Source organism: Melospiza georgiana, chromosome 1 (genome assembly GCF_028018845.1).
Source record: "Melospiza georgiana isolate bMelGeo1 chromosome 1, bMelGeo1.pri, whole genome shotgun sequence".
In the NCBI taxonomy this organism is placed as follows: Eukaryota; Metazoa; Chordata; class Aves; order Passeriformes; family Passerellidae; genus Melospiza; species Melospiza georgiana.
This window is the reverse complement of record NC_080430.1, coordinates 141,624,401-141,643,583: the sequence shown is the minus strand read 5'-3', so window position 1 is coordinate 141,643,583 and position 19,183 is coordinate 141,624,401. Positions and strand designations below refer to the sequence as shown.

Below are 19,183 nucleotides of genomic sequence, written 5' to 3'. Positions count from 1 at the left end.
AACTCTGCACAAACACACCTAGTCTATGAGAAATCATCTCCTCTTTTACTAAGACAGAAGTAGGCCTAATGACATCAAAATAATCTGAAGTAAAACTGGAATTATGTTCAAAAGGAATTAGCAAGAAATTTTTGTATATATAACGTTGGCTGTTAGGAAACTATTCAGTTATCCTATAAAAATCATCTGTAAAAAAAATTAAAGCTATGCTAAACAAAATAAAAGTATTTTCAGTTCTAGCAGGGAATTGTTCATAGTTAACTCTTGCTTTAGTACGAACTCTCACTTGTTAAACTTTCTTGATCCCCTTGGGTCATTGCTGATAGATGTCAGATCACTGTTCTTTAAATAAAACAACAACATACATACTCAGCCAGAGACAGTGATTCCTGACCGTTACTGTCATCCTCCTCAAAACTTTGTGTGGTTCCTAGCTTCTCATCAATGCTTGCTTGGTAAGAGTCTTCATTTTTCTGTGTGTCAACATTTATTTCCTCCCAGTCAGAACTGCAGAACTAATCAAAGAAAAAGGCTTTAATAAGCAAAAAGAGTTTTGAACATCACAGTTTTAGCTTGTTCTACAGTTAGGCAGATGGTTGAGGAACTTATACTCTGAAAAAGTTTGTCTTACCTGATAATAACCACAGATGACATGACTTGCAAAATACCATTTCTTTGCACCGGGAATACCAGCCACTGAGCAAGCTGCAAAGAGATAAAACAATTATTTTAATTAATCAATTCACTAGAATCTATTCTTCCTATTATAATGAACATCTCTGCTAAAAGAGATGTAAGTCATTTAATTTGCAACAATTACTTGAGTTCTACTTTTCTTTGGCACTGTAATTAAGCTCTAAACTTATGAAAGTGTAGGTAAGTGTCCTGGCAAGTGTCTATTACTGACCTTTTGACTGCTAGTAAGTAAGAAAACATTTGACCTCTTCTCTGTTCTGGGTAATATTGCTTTCTCTTTGCACCATCTGTATCAGACCTGAACTAAGTAACACCTTTTGTAAATATGATTTAGAGTTCACAAAATGAGATGCTCTATCAATATTTCTATGCAATAAAAAGCACAGAACTTGAAAACAGCTTAACATTCCCATCTCCATAAATTTTAAGAGCTTACAGTGGTTTTCCCACATAAATCCCAATTATATGACATGTGACAAGATGAGCTTATAACAGTAGATATCCAAACCAAGTAAAGAAGCAAGAAAGCATTTTTTGATTAAAAAACCCCAAAACAACAAAACACAAACATGCAGCCCCTAAAAGTACTAGAGTAGACCTTAAGACATCTATTCTAAGGTAAAAAAAAATATTTAATATTAATGGATTAAGGTTCTGAATTGTTACCCAACAGATGAGTATTCTTTCTACTGAAAAAATCAGAAGGCATTATAGGAGTAACTAAAGTATCACCCTTCCCACTGACTTGGGAACCAAGCCCTTTCCTACTCTTCCTTGCTCAACTGGACTGAAATTTGTCAACTCTTCAAAACCCTTCCCTTTCACTTCTCACAACCAATCAGTGTAATCATCTCCTAACACCTTAGCTGCCAAAATGATGTCAGGTTCTCTGCAGAAACAGGAGCAGCAGGAACAGGCCCACACCACAGCAACTGGGTTTACATAAATTTCTGACTTGTCTCCCCCAACAGTACACTCATAGGCCAATTCCTAGATAGCATTTGCCCCACCCCACTGTGCACTGCCATACTTACCTGGGAATGTGCTCACATCTGCGTTTATACATGCTTTACAACTTTCTTTCAGAAACTGATACATGTCTGCAGCAATCCCAGCTGGAAAACGAAAAAAAAAAAAATCTTAAAACTACTTAATTATGGAAGCTAAACCTTACTTTCTTGCAAATACAGTATAAAGTTCAGTGTGATATTATAAAGAGAATTTAGGGAAGAAAGGGGAAAGGGGTTGGTTGGGGTTTTTAACAGAACTGTCACCTGCAGATACACAATTTAACAAAACAAATTTTCCTAAATTCTCCTTAAAATCACGTTCAGGAACACATTACGGAGTCATAAAGCAGGAACCCCCCCCTGAAGTTTCTGCAGGTTAAAGGCACCAAAGACTTTCAGTCCGAAAGCGAAGGGGTGTCTGAGGGTGCAGGAAGAGGAGAGCCCCGCGGACACCAGAGCAGTGCCCGCCCCGGCCCAGCGCCCGCGGCCCCAGCGCTGTCCCCGGCCGTATCTCCGGCGGTACCTGCGGCGGTACCCGCGGCGGTACCCGCGGCGGTGGCTGCGGCGGGCCCGCCCGGGGCCCTGCGCTCGGCCCAGCTCAGCAGCAGCACGTAGCGCTCCATGGCCGGCCGGGCCGCGGCGGGCGCCGCTCCGAAGGTCCCGCGCTGCCGCCCGGCACCGCCCTCCGCAGGGCAGCGCTTCCGCTTCCCGCGGCCGCGGCCGGCGCTCCCTGCGCGCCCCGCGCGGCATGGCGAGCTACAGCCGGGCGGCCCAGGTGAGCGCGGCCTCCCCGCGGGCCTGCGGCGCCTTCGCGGCCGCCGGGACAGGGCCTGGGGCCATGAGGGAGCGGGCGGGCACCGAGGATCCCCCTGGAGCGCCCCGGGGTTGCTCCCGCTGTCGCCTGAGCGTGCCGCTGGCAGGAACCGCCGTGTGCGGCGCGGCTGGGGACGGGGAGGCTCAGGCTGTGCGCGGTCCGAAAGCTGCGTGTGGGGGAGCTGTGCGCTTCACCTTGGGCGTTCAATGTCCTGCAGCGATGTTACGGCTCATGTAGCCATGATGGAAGCTTGCAGCAGGAGATCTGCGGTTTTGAAACAAAGGTTAACTCGGTGCCGGTAACCTCTCAGTGGTGTTACCCATGTACATCCCCTGCGTTGGGTGCGTCGCCGTGCTCCTTCCCTTTAAAGGTTATTTGAAGGGGGTGGTGCTGCATGTCAGTATTCCTTCTAGTGTTATTTGAATGTAAAAGAAGTGTTGATTTAATTGATGAAGATAGATTATGCTAATGTGAGTTTTCCCTATGATAAGTACTGACCCTCTTTCTTCAGCAATGGGCTACTTTTGGTAGAGCCTGGTACCTCCTCGATGCGAAGATGCAGCCCCCAGGAAAACTAGCAGCTGCCACTGTCATCAGACTCGAAGGCAGACATAAACCTATTTATCATGCACTAAGTGAGTATTGCAGTGGATGAAAGCAAATTTGCTTTTCTTCAACATGCATGTTTCTTCCAATTTCAGTTTTAACATCAAGCCTGGTACACAAGATTATGTTTCTCAATTGTTTATAAACTACAAACTAGTTGGTTTTCTTTCTCATCTTTTTCCATCATATCCATCCACAACCTAATGTTGTTTCTTTGCCAATACATATGAAGGTAATACATTTCTTTACCAATACATACTTGTAATTCATTTTGAGTAACTGAATTACAGTGGGTTCTTCTTTCATTTTTTAAATAAACTCACAACATGTTTTGTTGATCTTAAATGTAAAGATTTAGGTCAAAGTGCACATAAATAAGTATCTGAGTACTTCCTTTCAGTAGGTGCCCAGCACCACAATCTTGGAGTGCTTCATTCTGAATAAGGTGCCAAGCAGTCCTGTTTTCATGAGGGACTGGGTACAGACTGAAACACAGGATACTCTGAACATCAGATATTTTTTACTGTGAGAGTAATGGGATGTCATTGCCCAAGAGGTGGTGAAGTCTCCATCTGTGGAGATTTTCAGGAGTTGGTCCTGCTTTGAGCACTGGGTTTAGATGGCATGACTTTCAAAGGTCCCTTCCTGCCTCACGCATTCTGTGATGAGGAGGCTGGGACCTGTCTTTAAATGGGGAACAATCATTGTTGAAAGTTATCTTGTTTAAAAAAAACCTTTTGTTTTTCTTCAAATTAGAGATTCAGCTATAAAGATGCATCTGTAATCCTGTTCATTACCTGTAATGCCTCTCTCGTGGGGATAAGCATTTTATAAATAATAAAGAGTTGATCTTTCACACCGCTGGTACAATGTTTCCTGTAGTACCCATGCAAATTTTTCCAGAGATGTTACTGTAACGTAAAGGAAGCCTTGAAGTTGGCTCATACATGTTGAAGGGTATGTAGTAAAGTTATACTCAATCTATTTCACAGTAGGAGGTAGGATTTGTAGTGTTGTCAAGACCTTTAAATGTCACAGTTCTGCTGTTGCAAATTTTGTTGTATCCACAAGATGTCACTGGAGACTTAAGGCTGTCTTGAGAAATAAAGCAGATGCTGAGAGGAAAATGTTTTGTTTACCCTGTGCAGAAGAACTTTGATACTTTTATGTCTGTGAATTTATAAAGTATTTCAATGACAACTTCATTTTGTTTAAAATGTGTAAATCAGTGCTAGTTGCTTTACACATGTTGACACCAATTGCTTGGTTACTGATACTGAGACATTTAGGAGAGCAAAGTATGCAGGAATTTGTGCTTTATGTATTTGATGTTGCTTTTGCTTCTTTTTTTGAACTAACAAATATTTAGTGTCTGTGAGATAACAGCTGCCTGGACAGAGTAACATCAGGAAGATTTTGTTATTGTTTAGTTTTTAATTTGGTATTTGTTAATTCAGTGTTCTTGCAAGTGGAAAACTGTTGGCAGAAATTTCCTTAAGATGAGCTTATTGTGTCATTTTCCCAACCAAAAGACCAAAAAGTCACAAAGTGGCAGTTCCCTGACATTGATGAAGTCATACAGTGTTTGTAGAACTGAACTGTCAGCAGTGAAAGGCTGCAGCAGTGCAGCAGCAAGGCTGTGTAAATTACATTTGCACTTCAGCTGTAATTGAAAGTGGAGCATTAAAAGCATACAAGATTAAAAATTAATAGAACCCTTAAGGTGTGAAACTTGCTTTGATTTATTATGTGCTCCTATAAAAATGAATGGTCAATTTAAACCTTGCTTTGTTATCTACTCAAAAATGTTTTAATCATGTGAGTCTCTTCAAATACTTGTGTTCTGATATGGTGATGCAAATGAGAATGAACTTTGGAGAAATCATTCTCACTTCAGTTGAATGGCTGATTGCAGCTTATACAGCTAATCAGGATCATTACTTCTAAAATTAAAAACTAAATCTTTTCTCCTATTTATGTGATATTTTTGAGATAATAGAGGTTCTGTTAGCACTTCATTACTACAGAAACCTTATTAAATCAACTGTTTCTGGCAGGGTGTTGTTAATACATTATAAGCCTTACACTTAAAGAACTTCTGATGTGAAAGTTGCTGGTGTAACTCTAAATGTGTGTATGCTGTAACATTTACTTCTGTTGGATAGATGACATTGTAGGGTTTTTGCCAACAGAGCTGTTGGGGGTGGTGTTTTCAGGGCTTTTTCTCTCTGCCACTTCCCTCGATGAAATACTTTTGTTTTATATATTTTGCCTGAGAATGTAACTACTTAATAGAAGTATTTTACTTATCCAAAGTGTTCAGGCATTCAGCAAACACAGACACTGTTTTTATGAGAAAGTAAAGAAATACTTAGTATCATCTGGAACTAACCTTTGTTAGTTTTTTTGTTTGTTTTTTGTTTTGTTTGGTTTTTTTTTAATAAAGGCGCATATGCAGCATAATGTGTTAAATAGAATAGAAATTTGCCTGTAAGCCAGATTTCCAAATCTTAGCTGAATATTTGCAATGGTTTAGGCATCTGGCCTAATGGTATTTTACCTGCTTACCTGCCTTCTAACTTGGTAGCACTAAAAATAGTAATTAAGGTTGGTATTTAAATGCTGATTTGGATGATGACTCAAAAAGCTGAGATCTTTAAATTTCAGTTTTATGGAAGGTGTATTTATATGCTGCTATGTATGTATTGCACACATAATAGTTGTTACTTTGACTGATTCCCTCTGTGGTTTTCTTTAATATCTTCCACTTACTTCCACCTTGCAGATGACTGTGGAGATCATGTTGTCATAATAAATACAAGACATATTGCCTTCTCTGGCAACAAATGGGAACAGAAAGTATATTCTTCACATACTGGGTAAGCTTTATAGTAAATAAAGCTTGTGGCAATGAGCTTGTGGTAAATTTTATGTCATATTTTCTTAATAATTGAAGTCTTTTATAGCATATTGCTTTAATAGGGAATTCCTGCTTTAACTTTTGGGGGGTGGGGTTTGTTTGTTTGCATGTGTTATGATGTTTAAAATGGTGTAAACCTTTTTCCTCCTGTCTTTTTCTTTGCTTTCTTTTTGTGTTGTTTTTTTTTTTTTATACCCAGTGTATGTTGCTAGGGAAATAATTGACTCAAAAATAGTCAGATCAATTGAATAAGTTAAAAGATTTGGTGAGTGAGGTTGGGTCTTGTGTTAACCTCTGGACCCAATGATATGGACTATTCTGCTTACTGTGTAATAGAAGATACTTCCATTGACATATTTGAGACATACACATATATATATATATATATATATATATATATATATATAATATATATATATGTATATATATGTGTGTGTGTGTGTGTGTATATACATATATCTATATATATGTATATATATATTTAGAGAGAGAGAGTTACCAGCTTTAATTATTTTATCCTACTGGGACCTACTTACCTAAAAATAAATATTGAATCAGAGGATGAAAAACAATTTGGAAAAACAATTTAAAAATGAAATGCTCTCAAGCTGTAGTGATGTACAGTAAATTGTTATACACAGTAGTGTAAAATATATTTCTGGTAGACATAACTTGTTTACAGTGGAAAGTTCAATAATCAACTGCAGACAGGGTGTCCATGATCAGTTCAGTGCTCCTATTTTATGCAGTGATACTAATTCATAATAATCTCTGAGTGTCACAATGTATCCAATTGAGGGATGAATAAATTACACTGAGAAAGCTGATTTGGTAGTGCTAATGGTGCAATCCTGAAATTGCTGAATTGCTGAGAAATTCTTGTTCAAAGGTGTTGGAAATTATTGTGTGCTTTTTTTGGCTCCATCTCCCCTATGATATAAAATTTTCTCTAAAAACTGAACATACATGTTAAATCACTTGCTTAAGTACCTAAGTTGGTTTTGAACAAATAAAAGAACTGTACACTTAAAACTAATAATTAAGTCCATGCAGCTCAGTGGACATGTCTTCATGATGCTGGGACTATTTTCATTTCACTTAGGCTGATTCCTAATAATGTAATTCAATCAAAATGGAACACAGCATTACCTGAATTACCTGAATTCCATGTAATTCTTACTCCATGCTATCATTCATTTTAAGCTTATGCAGAGATCTGAATTAGTGCAGCTTCAACATGTCATATAGGCTTTAGAAAGATGGATCCATTGCAGTAAAATTAAAATCTTATTACTGTAGATATGCCAAGTCTTGCTATGATTTATTTAGAGTAGCAAGAAAATAAACACAGTTCAAAGTGGATGTCTCTTATGTCAGCCACAAACTGGTTGTGAGTCTTGATCATCTGGAAATACTTCAGAGTTCTGCATATCTTATTTCTCTTGTATTCTATGGCTGTTATGGTGTATTTAATAAGTAGTTTTAGAAGCATATCCATCTGCTTGTGAAGCACAAGGTTTATCATAATCAAGTGAATAAACAAGAAAGCACAAATGGTGTGGAATTAAATAGTTGACAAGATAAATAAAATACAGGTTTTGGGCCCATGAGAACAACTTCCTTTTTGAGGGCCTGTAATACCACGACACCATTGTTCAAGATGCAGTGACGCTTTTGTTAACATCATGCTTCAGCATGTAGAATTAACCTTGTATGTTTGTTTCATTTTTCTAGTTATCCTGGTGGTTTCAAGCAAGTGACAGCAACTCAGCTCCATTTGAAGGATCCAACTGCTGTAAGTGTTTTTCCCTTCTTCAATTTTTATTTGTGAAACCAGTTAGTTTCCAGTTATTTAGTTCCTCTTAACAAATGGGATCAATTACCTGCATATCTAAAGTTAAATTACTACTACTAGTGGTTCATTCTACTGGTAGTTCACAGAAGCTTGGCTTGTGACACCATTTTTGCAAACAATGTTTTCAGGGTTAGAGTGTAAGTTGTGTATTTTTGTCATTCTTCCATGCTGTCCAAAGGAGCAAATCAAACTTGTTTACTTCACTAATTTTTCACTTATTTACTTCCTTTTAGTTTCAGGGGTCTGACCTTTCTCATAAGTGAACTGCCTCCAGTTTGACTGAGCTAAGCTGTATTTGAGCTTAATGACCCTACTGCTTTTTTAAGAGTCAGCAAGAATAATGCTAACCTTAAAAAAGTTAGAAAGTGCATCTGCCTCTTTTTCCCAGTGAAACTCAGTGGTAGGTTTTAAGTGATATTTTTTTAAATCTTTTCTGAAATACTGTGTGTTCATGGTCTGTGAAAGAAATGGAAAAGTTGATTATGTTGAACATAAGCCTATTTACTGTCTGTGTTAGATTACTGTATATTCTAAAATGCAGTGTTCATGTGTTTGTACTGAGTAAAAAAATAGGGAGCCAGATATGAACATTTTGGCTTACACAGTTATGAAGTAACTTCTACTAGAGGTTTGAATGGACAACATTGGAGGACTGAATTTTTAAAGTAGTAATGTTTCAGGGCATAATACAAGACCCACAGGGATCAATAGGCATTTATGTTTTGTTTTGAATTTGAAATACTTTCATTTGGGTTACTTCATAGAAAAAATATTCAAGTTTTTTTCCTTTACCTAGAGAAATTTTGTCTGCTGTAAAATTCATGGGTTTTATCAATTATTTGGAAATCCTGGTTTGTCCCAAGTCTGCCTTATACAAGTGCAAGTACTCAATGAAAAAGTAATCCACCATATGAATTTGCCTGGTTTCTGTTTTTAATGTCACAACTTCTTTAAATAAAATGAAACTAAATCCTACATTTCCATATAATGTTCTGTCTAGAATTTTTCAAAACAAATGCTTTTGCAAACAGCCTCTAAGATAGTTGGGAATTACTGATAGTTCCACGTCTAAAATGGATTCTTCAATCTATTTCATTTGAGCTTCAGGCAGATGCTGAGCACTGGGAGGCAGTATAACACAACTTGATAGGGCATGAGGCTTGGATGTTCTCTAAATTACCTTCTGGCATTCGTTCTGAAATACCTCTTTTATTGCCAGACTCATAGATGAATTTCTCTGCAAACAGAAGAGGATTCAAATGCACTGCCAAAAACCAAAGCATGTTGCACAAAGGCTCAGCAAATGGTGATGTGGCTCAAATCTTGGTCTAATTTAGCAGCAGACACTGTTTTTTTAACACAATGGTGGAGAATCTTCAGCAATTAACTTTGTCATTCTGTTGAAGATGAAGCATTCAGTTGCCTCTCTCATAAAAATATCTCAGACATGTTTTTGTCATAATTAGTAGTAGTGGGTGGTAATTTGGCACAATATATTCTGTATGTGTGGCTGTAATGGGTTTTTGTGGCTGGAAACATTTGTTTACTAGTTAAATTGTGTTGTTGTGAAATGCATTGGGATATGACAAAAATGAAAATCATGATGATGCTTTATTAGCAGATTTTATTTTTAGAACTAGCTTTTAAAACCTGAAAAAGTAGTACTACATCAGCCTAAGTAACATATGCATCTTCAAATCATAATCTAAATGACACATAATTATTATGGAGACTTGTTAAATCACTTTCACTTCCTTTCTGTTTTAATCACATTAAATTCACTTTCTGTGAAGCCAGTGGAATTAGGAAGATTGTAGGAAGCAGGCTGTATCTTCCTGTGGCATCTGAATCTTCATTTCTAAAGTGTTACTTTCATCCTGGAGGCTACTGCTCTTACTCTGCCCTTGGACTTTCTGCCTCCTGCTAATTCATCCTGGTAGTGTTCATTAGGATGAGTCATCATTGCTTTTGGAAATAGTGCTGTTACAGAAATTAAGGCAGTAAATTAATGGAAGAGACTATTTCCAAAGAAAAGATGTTGTAAACTTCCATGGTGCTACATAGCGATTTTGCCATGGATTTGACTATTTTCAGTTTATATAAGACTTCTTGAGTGTGTGTGTATGTAGTAGGACTGCAGGAATGCTTAGCACTGTCTTTATTTACATATATCTCAATTCTAACATGCAAATCCCCAAGATAAATATTTTTCTGTTAGTTTTGTTTCTAGTATACAGAGTGTTTTAGGAAAACCTGCTTCACAGCTAATGGCTGGTTATAAAGATTGTAATGAGTAATTTGATGCAAAATGCTGTAGTTTATGCTTACATGGGAGGCTGAATGCTGTAAGTATAGTTGTCAGAATTCAGATAAGGATACTGTGGTATCATCCCTTAACATTTCTAGCTCCTTCCTAAGATGCCACCAAGTGATATTCTCACTTCATGGGGGCTGACCTCATTGTATCTATCTTACTAATTTTGGAGCTTTACATTCCTTGCAGGTGGTAGTTAGTGCTTCAGAGGGTTTGTGCTGAATTTGAATTTACATGTGCCTTTTTTCAGAGGGCCATAGGATGATTTAGACTGAAGAGAACCTGAGGAAATCTCTAGTCCCACTTCCTTCTCGAAGCAGTGTTAACTTCTAGGTCAGATAAAGCTGCTGGGGTTTTATCCAGACAGGTCCTGAAAACTTCCTATGGCAGCTGTTTGTATCCAGGACTTCTTTTCTTTGTTGAAAGGAATTAAAAAACCTCACCTCTCCAATCACGTGTCTGATCTCTGAGGTATGATTCTGTACCTGAGATTAGAAAAAGACTCCTTTTTTTTCCCATTGCTAAGTATCTTCCATGTTAATATGGGGCAGTGAATGCAGAAAGAAGTCTGTGTAGTTGGTGTTTCGTGTAGAGCTTAACTTAACATTCCTTGTTCATTTTGCCAAGGTTTTCAGCACTTCAGAAAAATTTGTGCTTATGCAAGGGTGAAAATTAGTATGTTGACAAAAAGATAGCAAAAGTACATAGTCCAGCACATTTTTACCTTAAAAAGTACAAAAGTACATAGTCTAGCACATTTTTACCTTAAATACTTGTGAGTTCATTTGGGAGACATGAGGAGGGGAGTGTCTCTGAATCTGTCTAAAATTTCTACTGTTTTCAGTTATCTGCTCTTCTTCAAAATAGCAGAGAATAGAACTCATCTAATGAACTTGGCTGGGCTACTTTAAGAAGTGCTTATTGAAGAAAAATAACCAGCTTGTTCACATTTCTCTGACTTAGATTGAATGTAAATTCTTGGACTATTAAATATGTTCTTTAGGTGCACCATGAAACTTTGTTGCTGTAGTTCAAAACAGCCACTCTGTTCTTCAGGTTAATATAATGTTGGTATTCTGTATGGCAGCAATAATCTCTTAGGATATAAGTGGGGAGGCAGCATTAGTTTCCATTGGAGGTTGCAAAAAAAAAAAACTGATTGAAGGATTTGGGGTGTTTTCTTTGCCAGGACAATCTTTTGAAAATAAAGGAAACAGGTAAGCCTTGGGATTTGAGGTGTAGTTGTTTGGAATGCATAGAGCTTTGGGAATTTCTTGACTTTAAAAAAAAACTTGAAGAAGTTTTATTTAGCTGCAAAACTGCTGATTGGCATGAGATCTGCACTTTCAAAATTAGACTTCTAGGTACTTGATACAGAAAGATTAAAAGATGTAGTTTTAAATCTCAGATTTGAGAGGGAGCAAAGATTACCTGAAAAAAATCCTGGGAAAATCTTAAGACTTTTCATTCAAATGCCTGCAAAATAATGTTGTCAGATCTGATCTGCAGAAGTATATAGTAATCATGTGAGGACAGAGTTTTCAATCAGTTTTTCTCTGACTTGTGATTTGAAAGGTAGGCAAAACTCAGCTTAATTTTTTTTTTCTGGCTGCATCGGAAACTTGACCCCAGAAAAGAAAAAGAAGAAATTGCATTTGGTTAAGACCAAATGCTCAGTGAGAGGATTGACCTTTGCAGTATTCAGAGGCTGTATTGCCTGTGACAGAGAAATAATGGGCAATAATTTTTCAGAGTGAATGTTACCTGCTAGGGAAGATTATTAAGTGAAGCAGGGTGGCTCAGTGGAAATGTGCTGGGAGGGAGCCTCCAGGGGTGTCCAGGTTTTGGTTTGTTCAGCTGCTGGCACTGATGTGAAGGGGTTTAAAATGTTCTAATTCTCCTTTTGAATGCCCTGTAGCAACTGCTTGCATGTAAAGACTTGCCATTATATCTGCCTAATAATGGGCTTTTGAAGAAAAGCTCAGACAGAAAGCACAGTTAAATCTTGCTGTTGCTATTTGAGAACTTATTTTCTTTCCATTAGTAAGGGATAGTTGCTAGAATAATATGTACATGCTAGAAGTCAGTTACTGAAACACTAGAAGGAGTAGCATTTTCTTCTATTACAAGGGAGTAATGTGTTTTAATTAAGTAGAACAAAACTTCAAAGACTGGATTAGTAGGCACACAAGTTAGTTTTGCATGGGGAGGAGAACATTCTATCTCAAAACCTCTAGGTGATCTGAGTAAGTCTTGGAACTGACTTGGTCATTCTCTTCATAGTACACAAAAATAAATGCTTGTATTAAAAAGTCTTAATCCATTCCTTATTTTTGAGTCAAGTTAATAATTTAAAGAAAACATTAAGCTTCCACATTTTTGTTAAGTGGAAGCAGCAGTGGAAAGCCAAATTACATCCATGTGCATGAAGTTTAATTTGTCTGTGACCAAATGATTTTTATGGTAGTATTGAGTAAATTCACTTTTGCTTGTACAAGTTGTACTACTTGCACAACTGTCAGAGGTAGAAAGTTCTTTGTGTTGTATTTTATAATGTGTGGGTGAAAACAATATTGTATACAGAACTGAAAACCATGGACTGGTAGAAGGAAGATGTGCCAAACTGTACCTCCAAGTAACTGCTGTATATCTTGAAATTCTTCTAGAGTTATTTTGGTATGCCCTGTAATTAATCACTTTGTTTTCTCTGGAGCACTGTGTCCTTCCCATGTTCTAGAGTTGCTTCCTCTTGATTATTGGACTTAATTCAGCTGTTAGGGTAGACTTTCTTCTTGAAATTCAGCCAATTATTGTGTGCTTCTCAGTACTAGGAGTGGTATTGCTCTGTTGATTTCCATCTTTACAGTATGTTTTATCTGGCAAAGAATCTTTCTCAGAACTTGTCTCCACCAGACATAGTGTACTAGTAGCACATAAGCCAAAGTTTGTCACAAAAATTACAATGTTTGGGACTCACAGTGTTTCAAATAAATGCATTTTAATTTATTTGTACTCCTAAAATGTATTAATACTTGTAAGGGACTGAAAGTGCAATGGTTTTAATACAGCTGCCTTCTGATTCATTTCCTTCTAATTAGCCCTTTAAATTGGAAACTAAAAGAATAGTGTCATATAACTGTGTTACTAAGACCATGTCTATGCTGTAAGTGTATAAATTAGCCAAACTGGAAAAAAGGTATTGCAATATTCAAGATGACAATTGCAATTAGAGCCAGTGGGAACTTTGTAATTCAAAAAAAAACCAGGGCAAACAGCATCCCTGTAGTGTAAAAATCCCCAAATACTAACACTGGGGAGGCTGTGTGCTTCTGATGGTGGATGTCTTTACCTGATGGAGAAAGTGTTATGGTCTTTAGGAATAAGTATTTATGAGGATATGGAATTTTATGTATTTATGAGGATGTGGAATTTTACACATTGCCAGTACTAAAGATAAAGTAGTGGGGGAGGAGGCAGTGAGCGTCCATGAATAACTGAATAAACTCTTAAGCTGTGCTAATCAATTTCAAAATAAGATCAAGGTTGCAGTGAGACCTGTGTGTGGGCAGAGCTCTCTGCCAGTCTGAGATTCCACAGAAAACACTAGCTTTTTTAACTTTCGTGTAAAATTAAACTCTTGCTATTTTAATAGCTCAAAGTAAGCATAATGACATAGAAAGCTGTAAGGTTTTTCTTTTATTAGAAGTGTATTACAAGCATGTAAAAAAAGGGTTTTTTATTGTTAATTCCTGAAAGAAACAACATGTTCTAATGTGTGTTTTCAGGGAGCATGGAATCTGGGTTTGGGTTTTGTGTGAGTTCAGTAGCAGATTTGAAGTTCCATACTTTTTTATTTAGGGTTGGTTTACTTTTAGTAAAACTTGAGCATGTTCAGGTAACAGAAGAGCCCTTACTTAACACCTTGCAGGTATTGTTGGTTGGATCTGCCTTTTCTGTGACACAGCCTTACTCAAGGTGCAAAAGCAATCCGTACAACTTCACTTAAGCCTGTGCTTTACTGATTTTTTTGACTTGACACCACAGCAGTGAAAGTGGAGTTGTGGCTGTAGGCAGAATTTTGGGCAAGAAGTTGGATGTAAACTTGGTCTTTCCAGTAGCTGGGTTTGGATTTATTTTGGCTTGTAGAAGAGTCTTTGAGGCAGAAGTTAAGATGAAGGAATTTTTCCAGCACTACCTTCTGTGTCCTGGCTCCCTGTTTAGCCTTCTGCTGTGTAGCTGGACTAATGACCTTGCAGTAAATCAGAATCCTGGGCTCCTGTCAAAGCAGCATGGCCAGCAGGGTGGGGGAGGTGATGCTCCCCCTGTGCTCCACTCTGCTGAGGCACCACCTGGAGCACCATGTCCAGCTCTGGGGCCCCAGCACAGGAAAGGCATGGATATGTTGGAGCAGCTCCAGAGGAGGGCCACAGAAATGATGGGAGGGATGGAACACCCCTCCTAGGAGGAGAAACTGAAAAAGTTGAAGTTGTTCAACCTGGGGAGGAAAGGACTCTGGGGAGAGCTTATTGTGGGCCTTCCAAGTATATAAAGGGGGCTTACAGAAAGGATGGGACAGACCTTTTATCAAGACCTGTAGTCACAGAACACATAGTATACTGACCTAAATGAATTCTAGTTTGTTCTACAAGCATGAATAACTTTTATCCCTAAAAAGCATTAGTTTTCATCTTTGATTTTTAATACATGCTTATTAATTTTTATTAGAGAAGGTATCAAAACTGTATATTAATCTGCATGGCCTGCTATATTTCTCCTGTCATCTTGATTCATTGCATTTGTCCACAGATTTATGGTACTGGCTGCATAATACCTGAAAATCTTAAGTTCCACCTGAGAACTTGGTGATTGTCTCTAAAATTTCAATTGAACCCTTTAGTTAATTTTATAAAAATAAGTTATTTTGCTCAATACACTTTGGAAAATATCCAGGTGCCTGTGAATTTTGTGCTTAGTGCCCTGCATTTCAGTGTGGTTTATTGGCTTGAGCTTGGTGCTGCTCTAAGCATGCCTGGCTACTTTTTGATTTGGAGCTAGTTTGTATCCAGGTGTCCTGGAGCAAACATTTTACTTACAAAATTGCACGTAGGTCTAGTTCTAAGTGCTTTGCTGTCCTTCATGAAACCTTTTCTCTCTCCTGCTGTTGTGTTGTAAATGTAAAATTATTTTACATTTACAAATGTTCCCCTTCTGGATGAAGTCCATAACAATGTGGTTTGTATTTAAATAAAAGGCATCTTTGCTAGAGTCCAAGAGAAAATCCTGTTGAAATTTGTTTACTTTACAATGAGCATCATCTAGAGTAGATGTACAAATTCTATTCGTTCCTGATGTTTAGAAGTGAGATTGTTCATCTGGAACCAATAGCAAGGGTTATAAATATAAATAGTAAGTTTGTAATGCTGTGTTTTGGTATGTCAGCTTTGCTGAAGGTACAAAGCATTAATTATAAAAGTGTTTTAAACACATCAAATTACACTGTTAAACTAGTTGCTGGGAGCACTTGGGAAATTTGCTTAAGCACTTTTTTTTTTCCTAAACAATGTGTGTATATAAATATGAAATAAAATACAGAGTTACCACAAGCTTTTCAATTCTTTGAAGATCATGCACAGTCATCCACAAAAAATGCTAAATATAGCTCTTAACTTTCTAAACTGAAATTTTATACATGGGTCTTAAAATAAGTGTATATATGACGAGGAGTAAGTATTTCTTTTTTTAAAATTTAAGTCTAGAGCTCCTTCTGAATGTGGTGCCAGAATTCCTCAGGCTGAAGGATGACTAAGAGCTTCAATGATGAACAGTGTGGAAGATGGAAACACTATTAACCTATTTCATGTTATGGGTAACCTCCCTGATTATTTGTTACTATGTTACCTTTCCTCAGATTGTTAAACTGGCTGTTTATAGAATGCTTCCAAAAAACCTTCAGAGAAGAACTCTGATGCAGAGGCTACACCTGTTCCCCGAAGATGTGAGTAGCCATGCAGTTACATTTTCATCCTTGTGTTGTATAGAGGTGAAGAGGGAGTGTTTACAATAGCACCCGTGTCATAAGCAAGTAAATGAAAAGAAAAATCCCACTTCTTTTTTATATATATATATTTATATGTAGTTGGGGTGTTTTCCATATTATTTCACAGAGATTCAAGATGTATGAGATTGGCGTATTTAAGTCAAACAGTTACCATGAAGAATGCAGTACTATTGACAAATTTTGGTCTGGCTTTGTGGGCAGGGGTGTTGTTTGTAAAACAGTCGTGTAGTTAAGACTATTCTCACCTGTCTCAGGTTATTCCAGAAGATATAGAGAAGAACCTTCTACAAGAGATTCCTCAGCCACGTGCAGTCCCCAAGAGGTTGGATGAATATACACCAGAAGAAATTGCTGCCTTTCCGAAGGTTTGGACTCCGTAAGTATCTTACATTTTTTAAGAGGACACATTGACTGAATATGTATTATGTAGGCTCCCACATTATTAGTAAGAAAAAGTTTATGTTTTCAACTCCCTGCTTCATCAAAATGAAGAAGGTAAAAAACCTTCATTACCTGGTTTGAGTTGGATGTGCTCTATAATGCATAACTGTTAGCCATAGCCAAAGGAAATGCCACTCAGGTCTGTAAACTTTCAAAAGCTTATTAAAAATCACTTCCTCACCTCAGATAATACTAAAATATGTCTGCATCCATTCTGTGTAATGGAAGCACCTCTGTGTTACAGTGTCTGTTAAAAGGAGCAGAATCCAGCAAATACATTGCACCTTTTTCTGAGCTGAAACGGGGAGATCAGTTTTGACTTCTAACCTATGTCAGTGGTAAAACTTGGTATATTTGCTTTTATCCTCAATACTGAATGGAGCTGAAATTCCTGAGACCTCCTGGTTTCTATGAGATTTCTGTGGATTAGCCCTGAAGAAGTTTAGATTCTGCACCATTGACCAGAATTCTGCAGTACACTACAGTAAAGCTGATAAGCCTGTTCCTGTTATATTGTGTGCTATAGTCTTCTGTAACTGTCTTTAGTATGAAAACTGATACAGGTTCTCCACAATAATTTAGCTTGAATGAGGAGCTGGCACTTAGTTTTAGCTCACTAATTGGGAATGTCTGTATTGTCAAAGGAAATAGAGTTGTGCTGACATAGCTTTTAAAATGCATTTCTTTGTCCCCACTCACTACCATAGTTCATCTTCTTAGGACTGGGCCACCTTAACTGTGTTGATTTGCAGGTGTGTGTGGCAGAGGACAGATAAACTTGATGCCATCTAATTTAGTCATTGCTGTCAAACCAAGTTTTGTAATATCTTCATGTCAGCATATTAACTTTGGGGAAAATCTGCAGGTAAGAACACTCCTGCAGTTAGAATTCCCCTCCCATAATTTCTTGGAACAATCCCTCTGGAGGAATCCAGACCACAGAGAAAATAAGCATCCTCTTTTTTGTATCTTTCTCTCCTCTGTAGTCTCATCTGGATTGATTGCTGGTAACTGCACTCTGTATATACAATCTTACTCCTTGCCAATTATGGGGGCTGGGGAGTGCAACTGCCTTGGAAATCATCTAGCAGATTTGGAGGCTTTCAGCTCAGTGCTTCTCCTGTGGGAGAGCTAGGGAGCTCAAGTGGGTATTATGGTGAGAAAAACCAGGGAATAGGTGGGCCTGAGAGGAACAGAATACTGGGTGTAAAATGAGTGAGAGAATGTTAAAGAGAAGTGGAGGTGGTGGGTTCTGGGTGGGGTAGGGAAAAACAAATAGGAGTTTGGGAGAATTTTAATGCTCTGAGTGTAGAGACTGGGGCAGAAGTTTCCCTTCAACCAACTGCTCCATCTAGAGCCACATTTAAAGGCTTGGAGACACACCTAACCCTTGCTGTGTCAGACTTTTGTCCCACCTGCTTTTATGCTCCCAGGAGCTGGTAAGATCTAGCAGAGGGAGAAGAATGAAGATGGTTATCTTCCATCTCTCTGCTAACTGCAGGGCTCATCACTGGTGTGATTTTGGCTTCTTGTCCTGGCCTGCAACCAGGCCATTGTTGGTGTCACATAAATTTTGATTTAACCTTCAGCTCAATTTTTTACCAGTTTTGATCTTGGGAAGAGTTTCCAATATGAAGTAATGGGAAAAATAGTAATGTTTTTCCTGTCTGAATGAGAAAGTGTATTTTGATTCTCTGGCATTCAGATTTCAGGGCTGGGGGAGGAGGAGGGCTTAGCTGGCAAATAAAAGATGAAGAATTGAGCAAATTTGATAAAATAACTTTCTGATGTGAAATATCTTTATATTTTTATATATATTTAAAATAATGTAAATATCTTTATATTTTATATATATAAAGTGAAATATCTTTATATTTTATATTAAGAGGTCTGTAAAAGGGGACTTAAAATGAACCATAGCCATGTGCCCACACTGTTCTGATTAAAATGCCAGCTGGAGTGTCTGAGAATAGACAGCTTTGCACCAAACACATCAAAAGAAAGGGTGTATGAATATGCAGAGGTAATAGAATCTCTGTTCTGAGTTTTTTCAGTGTGTGAAGCCATGGAAGAAGTAGTGTTGGCATTTTTACAGTATTCCTGTGAAAGACTGGAGAAGGAACAAAAATATAAGTATTTACATAGTCTTCTTTTTAGAAGCATATAGCACAAATATGCTATATGCTTCTAAAAAGAAGACTATGTAAATACTTATATTTTTTATACTAGAAATATATAATATTTCTAAATACTAGAAAATGTACAGCTTTGTTCAAAAAACCAAAGAGAAGTTAGGTTAAAATATTGTTACATAAATTTGATAATTTGAGATGTACTGAGAAAACAACTATGTGACATGAAAATTATTGAGAAGAGAAAACTTAAAGGGAATGTGTGTTGTTTTGTAGAAATCCAAATATTGCAGAGATATATTTGCTTCTCAGAACACCAAACTGACTTTGGGTTTTG

The 19,183-nt window shown here is 37.6% G+C and overlaps 2 protein-coding genes across 3 annotated transcripts in view; one reads left to right on the top strand and one right to left on the bottom strand.

Annotated features, from left to right (window-relative positions):
• MTBP (MDM2 binding protein) overlaps positions 1-2,332 on the bottom strand; it is a 28,693-nt gene extending 26,361 nt beyond the window's left edge. Inside the window, exons 1-4 of the mRNA XM_058029614.1 lie at positions 2,254-2,332; positions 1,731-1,811; positions 632-705; positions 370-515 (exon numbers count right to left, since the gene is read on the bottom strand). Of these exons, the coding sequence (XP_057885597.1) occupies positions 370-515; positions 632-705; positions 1,731-1,811; positions 2,254-2,329 (377 nt within the window). The 5' untranslated portion in view covers positions 2,330-2,332. The remainder of the gene's footprint in view (positions 1-369; positions 516-631; positions 706-1,730; positions 1,812-2,253) is intronic.
• Positions 2,333-2,402: 70 nt separating this feature from the next.
• The window catches only part of MRPL13 (mitochondrial ribosomal protein L13), a 29,092-nt gene continuing 12,311 nt past the window's right edge, over positions 2,403-19,183 (top strand). The window contains exons 1-6 of one of the 2 annotated variants that reach the window (XM_058018804.1): positions 2,403-2,481; positions 3,032-3,155; positions 5,912-6,005; positions 7,781-7,841; positions 16,124-16,210; positions 16,528-16,649. In XM_058018804.1, the coding sequence (XP_057874787.1) occupies positions 2,455-2,481; positions 3,032-3,155; positions 5,912-6,005; positions 7,781-7,841; positions 16,124-16,210; positions 16,528-16,649 (515 nt within the window). In that variant the 5' untranslated portion in view covers positions 2,403-2,454. Of the gene's footprint in view, positions 2,482-3,031; positions 3,156-5,911; positions 6,006-7,780; positions 7,842-16,123; positions 16,211-16,527; positions 16,654-19,183 lie in introns of those variants that run through there. The other variant, XM_058018814.1, reaches the window with a different exon arrangement.